Here is a 15079-nt window from a genome sequence, read left to right as displayed (position 1 = left end):
CTTCCTCCTTTCCTCACCCCCCCGTCTCCCTTCCACTCTCTCTAGTTAATTTACATTGTGTATTTCTGCGTCTAAGCAAATTCCATTTAATATTGACGGTATTAATAATTGCCGTCCAATAAACATCTTTCATCATAATGATTTTACATACATCCTCCTTTTAAAAGTATACATATATAACAATTCCATTCTTATTCCTCCTCCCCCACCCCACCCCCCCAAAAGCATATTTTTTGGCCAAAGTGTGGGCTGGATTCAGGTTTCCAGCTATTGTCATGATAATATCACATAGCTAAACATTGTTAAGCGCCCAGAATTTTAAAATCTCTTGTTATAACCTCTGTGTATCTTTGAGGTCTTCTAGTCCAGCCCCTTGCTCAAGCAGGACACCTTATACAATTTCAGACAAGTGACTTTCCAGTCCCTTCTTGAAAACCTCCAGAGATGCAGCATTCACAACTTTAGGATCTCTATTTAGAATAGAATAGAACTGGAAGGGACCTTGGAGGTCTTCTAGTCCAGCCCCCTGCTCAAGCAGGACACCTTATACAATTTCAAACAAGTGACTTTCCAGTCCCTTCTTGAAAACCTCCAGAGATGGAGCATTCACAACTTTAGAATCTCTATTTAGAATAGAATAGAACTGGAAGGGGCCTTGGAGGTCTTCTAGTCCAGCCCCCTGCTCAAGCAGGACACCTTATACAATCTCAGACAAGTGGCTTTCCAGTCTCTTCTTGAAAACCTCCAGAGATGCAGCATTCACAACTTTAGAATCTCTATTTAGAATAGAATAGAACTGGAAGGGACCTTGGAGGTCTTCTAGTCCAGCCCCTTGCTCAAGCAGGACACCTTATACAATTTCAAACAAGTGACTTTCCAGTCCCTTCTTGAAAACCTCCAGAGATGCAGCATTCACAACTTTAGAATCTCTATTTAGAATAGAATAGAACTGGAAGGGACCTTGGAGGTCTTCTAGTCCAGCCCCCTGCTCAAGCAGGACACCTTATACAATCTCAGACAAGTGGCTTTCTAGTCTCTTCTTGAAAACCTCCAGAGATGGAGTGCCCACGATTTCTCAACGCGAGCTCTTCCTTCCCTCCATCCGTCCTGTATCTTTTTTTACCTATCTCGGAATCATAGAATCACAGGGCTGGAAATCTTCTTGTATACCCCTGTCAATCAAGAGATCCCTATACCAGTGAGGGTGAATCTTTTTGGCACCGAGTGCCTGAACTGGAATGTGCGTGCATGTGCGCATGCTGGAGCACAGGAAACCTGAAGATCAGCTGGCCAGTGCGTGCATGCCTGTATTTCGCCTGTTTTCTTGGCCGTTTTCAGCCCGTTTTCCAAGCTGTTTCCCGGGCCGTTTTCTGGCTGTTCCTCGGGCCGAAAAAAACCATGAAAATGGCCTGGAAAACAGCCTGTTTTTTTACCCATTTTGGGACTGTTTTCAGGCCATTTTCCAAGCTGTTTCTTGGGCCGTTTTTTGGCCCCAAAACAGCCCCCCAAAACAGCCTGTTCTTTGGGCGGTTTGGGACGGTTTTAAGGCTGTTTTTCGGCACTCCAGTGCCTGTGAAGACTATCTGTCCGGTGCACATGTGCGCCAGAAACCACAAGAGCAGCTGCCGATGGCGCGTGTGCCTATAGAGAGGACTACCTGTATGGCTAGAGTCGGATTTCAGATAACTAAGCAGGCTTGTGAGGCGTGCACCTCATTGGTGAATGTGATTTATGACACAGACTGAGGAGAGGGAGGAAACGGGGGTGAAGTTCAGCCATAATTAAAATGAGATCAGATCTGACTGCAGTGGGGGATTGCCGAAATTCTGATTGTGTTCCTAATAAATGACTGGATTTCTTTTGAAAGTTGGCTCGAGGCTCCTAAATTAAATTAGTTTGGAAACCTGACACCGTACAGTTCGGAAGGGTTTTTGCTTCTTAGAGCTTAGATTATAATGGTGTCTTCCAAGCCCAGAAGATTTCGGCTTTATTTGTTTGCCTTGGGGAAGGGGAAAAAAAGTGGATTTAAATCCCATTGTAGTCCTTTCCATCCCCAGTTCTTTCTCACGCTGTTCCCTGAACTTCAAAGTCTCTTTCTTAAATCTTACAAGTGAACTTTTCGACGGCTGTTTCTGGCGGGTTTTTTGGCAGAGGATGAACAAATGAAAGGGCGGCCTTCCCCCCCCCCCGTCTTTTCTTCATTTCACCCCCACTTTTTCTGTAATAAAAAGAAAATGGACATCCCTGGGCCGCTGCTGTTTTGCGGAGGTGAGATCATCAGTGAAAAAGTTGAAATCTCAGCTTGCTCCGAGATTCGCCTAGGTGTGCGTTGTTGAAATCATTCCTCATTTCTGTTGTACCACAAGCTTCGAGTTAACACGCTCCAACTTGAAAAAAAAGGATCAGACCCATTGATGTAAAGAGTTCGGGGGGTTTTTCCCCCCCCTGGCGTGTAGAAATGAGCAAACCCTCTGTGTAATTGGACCCAGTCCAAGAAGAAACGGACTGATGAGGTTTGAAATTTAGAAAAACAGAGAATGACAGAGCTGCAAAGGGACCTTGGAGGTCTTCTACTCCAGCCCCCTCCTCAAACAGGAGACCCTATGCCATATCAGAGTCAGAATAGAGCTGGAAAGGGACCTTGGAGGTCATCTAGTCCAGCCCCCTGCTCAAGCAGGAGTCCCTATGCCATATATCAGAGTCAGAATAGAGCTGGAAAGGGACCTTGGAGGTCATCTAGCCCAGCCCCCTGCTCAAGCAGGAGACCCTATGCCATATCAGAGTCAGAATAGAGCTGGAAGGGATCTTGGAGGTCATCTAGTCCAGTCCACTGCTCAAACAGGAGACTACGCCATATCAGAGTCAGAATAGAGCTGGAAAGGGACCTTGGAGGTCATCTAGCCCAGCCCCCTGCTCAAGCAGGAGACCCTATGCCATATCAGAATAGAGCTGGAAAGGAACCTTGGAGGTCATCTAGTCCAGCCCCTCCTCAAGCAGGAGACCCTATGCCATATCAGAGTCAGAATAGAGCTGAAAGGAACCTTGGAGGTCTTCTAGTCCAGCCCCCTCCTCAAGCAGGCGACCCCAGAATCAGAATAGAGCTGGAAAGGGACCTTGGGGTCATCTAGTCCAGCCCCCTTCTCAAACAGGAGACCCTATGCCATATCAGAGTCAGAATAGAGCTGGAAAGGGACCTTGGAGGTCATCTAGCCCAGCCCCCTCCTCAAGCAGGAGACCCTATGCCATATCAGATTCAGAATAGAGCTGGAAGGGACCTTGGAGGTCATCTAGTCCAGCCCCTCCTCAAGCAGGAGACCCTATGCCATATCAGTCAGAATAGAGCTGAAAGGAACCTTGGAGGTCTTCTAGTCCAGCCCCCTCCTCAAGCAGGCGACCCCAGAATCAGAATAGAGCTGGAAAGGGACCTTGGAGGTCATCTAGTCCAACCCACTGCTCAAGCAGGAGACCCTATGCCATATCAGTCAGAATAGAGCTGAAAGGAACCTTGGAGGTCTTCTAGTCCAGCCCCCTCCTCAAGCAGGCGACCCCAGAATCAGAATAGAGCTGGAAAGGAACCTTGGAGGTCATCTAGTCCAGCCCCCTGGTCAAGCAGGAGACCCTATGCCATATCAGAGTCAGAATAGAGCTGGAAAGGGACCTTGGAGGTCATCTAGTCCAGCCCCCTCCTCAAACAGGAGACTATGCCATATCAGAGTCAGAATAGAGCTGAAAGGAACCTTGGAGGTCTTCTAGTCCAGCCCCCTCCTCAAACAGGAGACTATGCCATATCAGAGTCAGAATAGAGCTGAAAGGAACCTTGGAGGTCATCTAATCCAGCCCTCTGCTCAAGCAGAAGACACTGTGTCATGTCAGAATCAGAATTGAGCTGGAAGGAACCTTGGAGGTCATCTAGTCCAGCACTCTGCTCAAGCAGGTGACCCTATGCCATATCAGAGTCAGAATAGAGCTGAACGGAACCTTGGAGGTCATCTTGTCCAGCCCCCTGGTCAAGCAGGAGACCCTGTGTCATGTCAGGTTCTTTGTGGCAGCCCCTCAAATACTGGAATAGGCTTGGTCCTCCTTTTCTCTAGACTAGCCAAACCCAAATCCTGCAGCCGTTCTTCGTATGTTTTAGTCTCCAAGCTTTTAATTATCTTAGTTGCTCTTCTTTGCACTTTTTCCAAAACTCGCAACATCTTTTTTGTAACGGGGGTGACCAAAACCGGATGCATTATTCAAGGTGTGGCCTTAACGAGGCTTTATAAAGCGATCCTAATCCTTCACGTGATTTTGATTCTGTGCCTCTCTTTATACAGCCAGGCTACATAAGAGTGACAACATTTTGCAACAACTGCCCGTAATTTCTTTCCCTCCGTGTCTTTGAAGATTCTCCGTCCTCCAGTTCACCGTCGTCTCGAAAGAGGTTTTTTATTTTTGAAAAGGCAACTGGGCTGATTTTTTTAAATTATTATTTTAAGGAAGAAAAAGACGTTTTGCTTCCTGTCCCAGTAGCTTCATCCATTGTATTGGATGGAGTGGAAGGACTGTTATTAGTCGGTGGCGGCGGGGAGAAATTGTTGTGGCGCGCAAGATTCGGAGAGTGAGGAGGTTGGGGAGGAAGATGGGCAGTTCTGGAGTCTGGGGAAGGCTCTGAGGAGGGCTCTGTGTCGGAGGCAGAGAGGGGGCCAGGGCCGTATGCCAGTTATCAGCTGCCTTCAGTGGGGCAGAAGAACAGCTGGAGCCTGTTCCCAGTGTGCGCATGCGCAGAGCTGCCAGACAAAGGGAACAGCTAAGGAACAGGGGTCGACCTGGGAGTAAGGCCACAGGTGGACGATGAATGGCCCCTCCCAGAGGACATAAAAGAGGAGCGAAAGGGGAGTGGAGTTTGCAGGAGACAATTAGTTCACTTCATTGGTTCCTGACTCTCCGAGACTCCTTGCCAAGTTCTGCAGATCTCGGCCTGGCAGCTCTCCAAACCAGATGAGGTCTGTGACTGTAAATCCTCCCTTGAAAGACTTTGCTGGATGTGAATGAGCAGAATTCACAGTCAATTAATAAAAGAGGAGTTTGCTTCAGGCTCTCGGGAAGCCTCGGTCGGTCTCTCCGAGCCTCTGATCTCCTGGCTGGAAGGGAAGGGCGAATCTCAGCGGGATTCGAATCTTAGCCCCGTTGCTTTTCACGTACTCTCTAGAGATGGAACTAAATAAAGGGTGGGGTTTTCTCGTTCCTTTTTTTTTTTTTTGCTTTTCACGAGTTCAAGTGTGAAAGGAAGAGCGGGGGGGAGGCTCGGGCAGCCCCCGCTCTTTTCAAAACCTCTGATGGGAATCCTGAGCGAAAAATGGGTAAAAGGAGAATTTAGCTTGGCAGCTTCCGTGTTTGATTATCTCCCGGAACGAGATCGCGCTCGGTTTGTCAACATACGGCTGAGGACACAAGAGTTCAGGCCCCTTTCCGAGGCCGCGAGATCGGATTGAGGCTCCCGCAAACGCCATGATGTCATGGCCCTCTCCTTTTCCTTCCGTCAATATTTATCCTCTGGGGTCAAAGAGATGAGAATTGGGATTCCAAAAAAGAGGGTGTTTTTTTTCCCCTTTTTTCTTTTTCTTTTCCTCCCCCCCCCTCCCTGCCAGCCTTTTGCAACCGTTTGGCTCCCGCTGCCTTTTTTTTTTTTTTTGCAAGATTAAAAACTTTTGTTCTGGAGGATGGATGGCCTGGGTTTTGACTTGACAGGAGCCGAGCCGTCTGCACAAGCGCAGCCTTTCTTAACTTTGGCCTCTTTAAAGTCAGCTTAGACTGAGAATAACTTTATGGTCACTTTGAATGTACCCCAAACCGCACACATTAAAATGAATTTTTCGTTGGGCACAGCTCTTAATAGAGGTCACCACCTCCAATACTACATAAACATGACTAAATAAATAAACAAACACAAAATTTATAAATAAATACATAAATAAAATAGATAGATGCTAGATAGATAGGTAGATGATAGATAGATAGATAGATAGATAGATAGATAGATAGATAGATAGATAGATAGGTAGGTAGGTAGGTAGGTAGGTAGGTAGGTAGGTAGGTAGGTAGGTAGGTAGATGATAGATAGATAGATAGATAGATAGATAGATAGATAGATAGATAGATAGATAGATGATAGATAGGTAAGTAGGTAGGTAGGTAGGTAGGTAGGTAGGTAGGTAGGTAGGTAGATAGATAGATAGATAGATAGATAGATAGATAGATAGATGATAGATAGATAGATGCTAGATAGATAGATAGATAGATAGATAGATAGATAGATAGATAGATAGATGCTAGATAGATAGATAGATAGATAGATAGATAGATAGATAGATAGATAGATAGATAGATAGATGTAGGTAGGTAGGTAGGTAGGTAGGTAGGTAGGTAGGTAGATAGATAGATAGATAGATAGATAGATAGATAGATAGATAGATAGATAGATAGATAGATACTGTAGATAGATAGATAGATGGATGGATGGATGGATGGATGGATGGATGGATGGATGGATGGATAGATGGATAGATGATAGAGATAGATAGATAGATAGATAGATAGATAGATAGATAGATGCTAGATAGATAGATAGATAGATAGATAGATAGATAGATGCTAGATAGATAGATAGATAGATAGATAGATAGATAGATAGATAGATGCTAGATAGATAGATAGATAGATAGATAGATAGATAGATAGATAGATAGATAGATAGATGTAGGTAGGTAGGTAGGTAGGTAGGTAGGTAGGTAGGTAGGTAGGTAGATAGATAGATAGATAGATAGATAGATAGATAGATAGATAGATAGATAGATAGATAGATAGATACTGTAGATAGATAGATAGATGGATGGATGGATGGATGGATGGATGGATGGATGGATGGATGGATGGATGGATAGATGGATAGATGATAGAGATAGATAGATAGATAGATGATAGATAAATGATAGATAGATAGATAGATAGATAGATAGATAGATAGATAGATAGATAGATAGATAGATGATAGATAGGTAGATGATAGATAGATGATAGATAAATAGATTAGATAGATAGATAGATAGATAGATAGATAGATAGATAGATAGATAGATGATAGATGGATGGATGGATGGATGGATGGATGGATGGATGGATGATAGATAGATAGATTGATAGATAGATAGATAGATATAGATAATGGTAGAGTAATATAGAGATACAATATAGATGATAGATAGACAGATGATAGATACATAGAATAACTTTATTGTCACTTTGAATGTGCACCAATTGGCATATATTAAAATGAAATCTGCATGGCGTACAGCTCTCAAACGGTCACCACCTCCAATATACACTGCATAAACAATAAATAAATAATTAAATGCAAAATTATGCATGTCCTCACATATATTATATGACACAGAGAAACAACACAGTCTAGTCTGGATGTATACATGTACACGGTGAGAAAAACGAATCTTAGTAAGTTTGCCAGACGGAGGGCGTTGGGAGCAAAGTTGTTAACAGAATCTTGTAGTCCTGCTAGGAATACTTCAGAATCTCCTCCCAGAGGGAGCAACAGAAATAGACCCCGAAGGTCTCCAACAGGGCTTTGAGCTCTAAGTGTGTGTTTATTTATTTATTTCTGATTTATTTCTGCATGATAATTGGAATGCTGACAGAAGGATCCTTTTGTTGCCATTTCAGGGAACTTCGAAGTCGGGGTTCACATCGCGGACGTGAGTTATTTCGTCCCGGAAGGCACCTCCCTGGATGAAGTTGCGAGCCAGAGAGCCACAAGCGTTTACCTGGTGCAAAAGGTGAGAAGCCGTCTCCAGGCAAAACTCAGCCTCTTTTTTTGCATGCGCGTAATCCTCGACATACGACCACAATTTGAGCCAAGAATTTATGTTGCTACCCTGTTTCCCCGAAAACAAGACCTCCCCGGATAATAAGCCCAGTTGGGCTTTTGAGCGCATGTGCTAAAATAACCCCCCCTACTCGCCCAAAAATAAGCCCTCTCCCAAATATAAGCCCTCCCCCAAAAATATTGCCACACAGCAGCAGCCATGAGATGACCAGGCTCGCCGCCTCCTGCACCTCAAAAATAATAAGACCTCCCCGAAAATAAGATCGGGCGCTTATTTCAGGGGTCAAAAAAAAAAATAAGAGCCTGTCTTATTTTCGGGGAAAACACGGTAAGTGAGAAATTTATCAAATCGGTTTTGCCCCGTTTTACAACGTTCCTTGACTCAGTTGTTAAGTGAATCGACGCCGTTGTTAAGTCAGTCACGCGGTTGTGAAGTGACCCTGGCTTTGCTTGTCAAGAAGGACGCAAAAGGAGGTCGTGTCACACACACACACCCCGGGGGGACTCTGCGGCCGTCGTAAATATGAGTCGGTTGCCCAGTATGCTGGATTTTGATCATGTGACCTTGGGGGATGCTTCAGTGGTCGTAACTGTGGAAAAACAGTCATAAGTCGCTTCCCTCCCTGCCATTGTCACTAAATGAACTGTCGTAAGTCGAGGACTGCCTGTGTTGAAGATGGAAGCACAGGATACATGTTGTACGAAAATGGACTCCGTGGCAGAACGGAGCATCTTTAGGCTGTTTCCCGTGGCTCCTTTGCTCTTGTTTTACAACAGTTTTCTTCAAAGTTGGCCATATTAAGATATGTGGACTTCCAACTTTCAGAATTCCCCAGTCAGCAAAGAATCCCTGTTTTATACAGGCATCTCCTTGGCGTTAGTACGGGTGATTTTTAAGCTGCAACCATTTGTGTGGAAAACGGGCCTAAGTCACTTTTTTCTGTGCCGTTGTAACTCCTAACGCTCACTAAATGACCGTTGTAAGTCGAGGCCTGCCTGTACGAGCAGGATTTCTTCCGTGGTGATCTTTTCATGCGTTTCCTGCATTCAGGGGTGCTATTAACTTCCCTAAAGGTAAAGGGTCCCCTCACACATGCGTGCTAGTCGTTCCCGACTCTAGGGGGCGGTGCTCATCTCCGTTTCAAAGCCCAAGAGCCAGCGCTGTCTGAACATGTCTCCATGGTCATGTGGCTGGCATGACTCAACACCGGAGGCGCACGGAATGCTGTTCCCTTCCCACCAAAGGTGGTTCCTATTTTTCTACTTGCATTTTTTTAACGTGCTTTCGAACTGCTAGGTTGGCAGAAGCCGGGACAAGTCACGGGAGCTCCCTCCGTTACACGGGATTTGAACCGCCGAACTGCCAACTTGCTTGGGATGAGTATCCCGTAACTCTTCCTACTTCCATTGTATTTTCTCCGTCTGAAGGCCAGCCTTAAAATCGGATGCCATTTGCTTGAGGCTGTTTCACCCCCCTCCCCTTTCCTTCAAACCCCCCCCCCCCCCGAATCCCACCCCCAATACTATTCCAGAATCCTTCCTGGCTCCTAACAAACCCTTGGCAATTTCTTGCCTTTCTCAGTCTGACCATCCCCTCCCATTTCCCTTCCCTTGCCAGGGCCGCAAGTTCCAATATTATTGGCTGTCGTTTCCTGTTGATTGACAGATCTTCTTTTCTGGAGCAGTGGTTCCAATATTCCATAGCTCCGTTCTCCGATCGACTGCTTATTTTTTTTGGGGGGGGTGTGTGCAGAGGGGTGCGACTCCCTTCCAGCCTTAACCATGTAGCGACCGAGTGCTGGCCTTCTCTGACTGTTCTTCTCCAGCAGCATGAAGCCGAGTCCTCGTCCCGATTAATTTAATTGACAGTGAATTCCTCTCCAGCAAAGTCTTTCCTCTCCCACCGTCTTTCCAGAGAGTTCCCAATTGCTGATCTTTATCAGGCTTGGAGAGAGGCCAGGCCGAGATCTTTCAGACGCGGCAATACTTGGCAAGGATGCAGGAATGAACTCATGGCCTCCTGCAAACTCCACTCCCCTTTCGCACCTCTTTTATTCCCTCTGGGGGGGGGGCATTCATCGTCATCCTGTGGCCTTACTCCCAGGTCGACCCCTGTTCCTTAGCTCTTCCCTTCGTCTGGCAACTCTGCGCATGCGCACACTGGGAACAGGCTCCAGCTGTTCTTCTGCCTCACTGATGTCCGACTCCGAAGGCAGCTGATAACTGGCATACGGCCCTGGCCCCCTCTCTGCCTCCGACACAGAGCCCTCATCAGAGCCTTCCCCAGACTCCAGGACTGGCCCAGGTTCCTCCCCAACCTCCCCACCGTCCGAGTCTGCTGTCACCTCTGCTGGCTGGCCACAACACTAACCACTTGGGGAATGTCATTAAGCAAAATGAAATTTTAGCGAAATTTTAGCTAATTTAGCATTTAAAGGTGATTAAAATGGCAGCCAGGTTAATAAACATCATAAGTTGGTGAGCTACCCTCCATTCCTGCACTGATTCCTCCCGAATATTATCTCAGACCGCTACGAATGCAACATAGACAAATATATATACAGGTAGTCCTCGACATATGGCCACTATTGAGCCCGACATTTCTCTTTGCTAAGCGAGACAATTCAGTGAGTTTTGCCCCAGTTTGCAACCTTTCTTGCCACCGTCGTTAAGTGGATCGCGGCGGCTGTTAAGTTAGCAACACGGGTGTTCGGTGAACCTGTCTTTCCCCCCTCGGGTTTGCTTGTCAGAAGGTTGCAAGAAGGGATCGCGGGACACATTGACCGTCAAAAATACGCGTGGGTTGGCGCGCATCTGATCCTGTGACCACGGGGTGGCTGCAACAGTCGTAAGTGTGAAAAATGGTCGTAAGTCATTTTCCCCCCCAGTGCCGAACAGTTGCTAAACGAACTGTTGTAAGTTGAGGACTACCAGTGTAGAAAATGTATGATATCCTCTGGTAGAATTAAAACATGGATTACGATTAATTCTGCCGCTGATAATTCGGTAGCAAAGGTTTATCATTCTTGTGGCCCGCCAGCAGAGTTGGCAGCAGATTCAGGCAGTGAGGAGGGTTGGGGAGGAAGATGGGCCAGTCCTGGAGTCTGGGGAAGGCTCTGATGAGGGCTCTGTGTCGGTGGCAGAGAGGGGGCCAAGGCCATCTGGGAGTGATGTGCTGCCTCCGGAGCCTCCTCAGTCTGACATTAGCGAGGCAGAGGAACAGGGGGAGCCTGTTCGGACGTGAGCCTTGGCAGGAAGCAATTTTGTTCGCTTTGGTCGGTTCAAACTCCGAGAAGCCCCGTTTGACTCTGTGCTCCGTTTGGCCTTGCAAAACTAATGGGCAATTAGGTCTCTGGCAGCCTTTCAAGGGAGATAAAGGTGGGTGCTTATCAGCCTTATCCCGAAGGACTTTGGCAAACTTCTGTCAGACTCTTTACAAACTATTTGGGACTCATTGCAGGCTGTGAATGAACATAATCCATAGCCTTTTAAATAAAAAGAGGGTTTTTGAGACTAAGCGTGTGGTTTTTACTGTCTCAGGAAGTTTAGGTCAGAACAATCATTTTCTTCTGCACCGACTGCCCTCTGGATGCTTTGCATTACAAATCCTATAATCCCCAGCTAGCTTGATACTCTTAAAGCAAAATCCTAAACTACGGTTTCTTTGGCAAAAGTGTAAAAAAAGACATATTCTTTTTTTACACATGTTCCCATTCCACGCTGCAAAAGTGAAGGATTAGTAAGGAAAACTGCCCTAAAACATTGTTAAAGTCTGAATTCCTCTAAGTGAATATTTCTTCTATCCCCAGTGTGTCTCTGAGGAAAGAAAGAAGGGACTTTCAGCCATGTGAAGGTAGCATTAAAGTCCTGTTTTAACAGAAGAATGAGAGTTGGAAGGAGCCTTGGAGGTCCTCTAGTCCAACCCACTGCCTAGGCAGGAAACCCTATACCGTTTCAGACAAATGGCTATCCAACATCTTCTTAAAGACTTCTAGTGTTGGGGCATTCACAACGTCTGGAGGCAAATTCTGTTCCACTGATTAATTGTTCTCACTGTCAGGAAATTCCTCCTCAGTTCTAAGTTGCTTCTCTCCCTGATTAGTTTCCACCCATTGCTTCTTGTTCTGCCCTCAGGTGCTTTGGAGAATAGTTTGACTCCCTCTTCTTTGTGGCAACCCCTGAGATATTGGAAGACTGCTATCATGTCTCCCCATGTCCTTCTTTTCATTCAACTAGACCTACCCAGTTCCTGCAACCGTTCTTCATATGTTTTAGTCTCCAGTCCCCTAATCCTCTTTGTTGCTCTTCTCTGCACTCTTTCTAGAGTCTCCGCATCTTTCCTACATCGTGAGTGAGATAATTAATCAGTGGAACAACTTGTCTCAGAAATTGTAAATGCTCCATCACTGGAGATTTTTAAGAAGATATTGGATAACCATTTGTCTGAAGTTGTGTGGGGTTTCCTGCCTAAGCAGGGGGGTGGACTAGAAGACCTCCACGGTCCCTTCCCACTCTGTTATTCTATTCTATTCTACTCTACTCTACTCCACTCCACTCCACTCCATTCCTATTCCATTCTATTCCTATTCCATTCTATTCCTATTCCATTCTATTCCTATTCCATTCTATTCCTATTCCTATTCTATTGCATTGCATTGCATTCCATTCCATTCCATTCCATCCTATTCTATTCTATTCTATTCCTATTCCTATTCCATTCTATTCCTATTCCATTCTATTCCTATTCCATTCTATTCCTGTTCCTATTCTATTGCATTGCATTGCATTGCATTGCATTGCATTGCATTCCATTTCATTCCATTCCATTCCATCCTATTCTATTCTATTCTATTCTATTCTATTCCTATTCCTATTCCATTCTATTCCATTCTATTCCATTCTATTCCTATTCCTATTCCATTCTATTCCATTCTATTCCTATTCCTATTCCTATTCCTATTCCTATTCTATTGCATTGCATTGCATTGCATTCCATTCCATTCCATTCCATCCTATTCTATTCTATTCTATTCTATTCCTATTCCATTCTATTCCTATTCCATTCTATTCCTATTCTATTCTATTCTATTGCATTGCATTGCATTCCATTCTATTCTATTCCATTCTATTCCTACTCTACTCTACTCTACTCTACTCTACTCTACTCTACTCTATTCTATTCTATTCTATTCTAATATAGCTTTGCATAAATTAATTCTCTCGAATTGCCTGCCTGGGCAGTTGTGTCAAAGGCTCAAGGCTTGTTTTGAGAGAGTGGAAACCTCTCCAAAATGAGTGTATCGGATTCTACAAAGCAGGCAAATCTAAACAATTTTCTCCCTTTTTTGGCACCTCCCGGCCTGTTGTTTTAGGTGTGAAATCTTTTGGAGTTGGGGAAGTTCAGCCATAAATCTCCCGTAATATTTTTTTGCGGGTTGTCTTTTAAACTGGAGATCAAAGATTGCCCTGGAACCTGCACTCCGGGTTGAGTCCAAGTGGCCTCGTGGGGCTCCAGGCTGACCCCAGCAGGTTGTCAGGGTGTCGATGTTTTGAGAAGGACGGGCGGAATAATAAGGAAGGGATCGAAGTCTGAATTCGTGGAAGGGCCGAGACCAAAAGAAATAGCAAAAAGAAAAGAAAAGAAAGGAAACTTTCGAAGAGCAGAAATATTTGGCTGGCAAATTAGATTGGCCTGCTTCAAATGGAATAGAATAGAATATGAATGAAATTCAAAGGTGAAAAGAGTCAGGTTCTACATTTAGGCAAGAAAAACGAAATGCACAGGTACAGAATAGGTGGTACCTTGCTCAATAGTAGCAACTGGGAGAGGGATCTTGGAGTCCTAGTGGAGAACCATTTAAATAGGAGCCAGCCGTGGGCAGCAGCTGCCAAAAAAGCCAACACAGTTCTAGGCTGCATCAACAGAGGGAGAGAATCAAGATCACGTGAAGGGTTAATGCCACTTTATAATGCCTTGGTAAGGCCACACTTGGAATACGGCATCCAGTTTTGGTCGCCACGATATAGAAAAGATGTGGAGACTCTAGAAAGAGTGCAGAGAAGAGCAACAAAGAGGATTAGGGGACTGGAGGATAAAATATAGGAAGAATGGTTGCAGGAACTGGGTATGTCTAGTTGAATGAAAAGAAGGACTAAGGGAGACATGATAGCATCTTCCAGTATCTCAGAGACTGCCCCAAAGAAGAGGGAGTCAAGCTATTCTCCAAAGCAACTGAAGGCAGAAGAAACTTAGATGACATGTTAATACCACTTTATAGGGCTTTGGAAAGGCCACGCTTGGAATACGGCATCCGGTTTTGGTTGCAACGATGTAGAAAAGATGTAGAGACTCTGGAAAGAGTTCAGAGAAGAGCAACAAAGAGCCGTTGTAACTTTGAATGGTCACTAAATGAACTGTTATAGGTCAAGGACTACCTGCACAGAGTAACAGAGTTGGAAGGACCCTTGGGGGGTCATCTAGGCCAACCCCCTGCTCAAGCAGGAGACCCTATACCATTTCAAACAAGTGGCTGTCTGGTCTCTTCTTAAAAGCCTCCAGTGATGGAGCCCCCCACAACTTCTGGTGGCAAGTCATTCCACTGACTAATTGTCCTCCCTGTTGGGAAATTCCTCCTAGGTTGCTTCTCTCCTAGATTAGTTTCCATCTGTTGCTGGATGGAATCAACTGTTCTCTGTCTTCCTTGGTGTCTGCCCTGCCACTACTTTGGCTAATCCAGTGCAGAGGTGTCGAACTGGATATCTTCTAGAACCTGATCAGCATTGTAGTTCTCTGCGGGCTGGGGGACGCGGGGAGGGGGGGACAGGACGGATGCCTCCTACAGCACCCTGCCGGCCAAATTAGGGCACAGAGGGCCACACATTTCCTCCCCTCCGTGCCCCATTTTCAGCCCGGACGGCCTCCTGCACCATTTTGCTGGCCAAAACAGGAAGCGGGGTTGGGGGAGGGCACATGAATAACAGAGTTGGAAGGGTCCTTGGAGGTCTTGTAGTCCAACCCCCTGCTTGAGCCACCCCCGCATGGCCATTTTTTTGGCCGGCAGAGTGCTGCAGGAGGCCGTGAAGGCCGAAAAGGGGCCACGGGTGGAGGGGGATGTGTGGGGTCTCTCTGCACTCAGGGGTGGGATTCAGCCAGTTCGGACTGGTTCGGGCGAACCAGATGCTAATTTTGCATCCAGTTCA

General features: G+C 45.7%; 1 protein-coding gene across 1 annotated transcript in view; it reads left to right on the top strand.

Moving 5' to 3' along the window:
- DIS3L2 (DIS3 like 3'-5' exoribonuclease 2) overlaps nucleotides 1-15079 on the top strand; it is a 157308-nt gene that overhangs the window by 86517 nt on the left and 55712 nt on the right. Inside the window, exon 9 of the mRNA XM_032224928.1 lies at nucleotides 7717-7829. Within this exon, the coding sequence (XP_032080819.1) occupies nucleotides 7717-7829 (113 nt within the window). The remainder of the gene's footprint in view (nucleotides 1-7716; nucleotides 7830-15079) is intronic.

The sequence above is a fragment of the Thamnophis elegans genome, chromosome 10 (assembly GCF_009769535.1).
Source record: "Thamnophis elegans isolate rThaEle1 chromosome 10, rThaEle1.pri, whole genome shotgun sequence".
NCBI classification, from domain to species: Eukaryota; Metazoa; Chordata; class Lepidosauria; order Squamata; family Colubridae; genus Thamnophis; species Thamnophis elegans.
The sequence above is the reverse complement of the archived record's forward strand: the minus strand, read 5'-3'. Positions and strand labels throughout refer to the sequence as shown.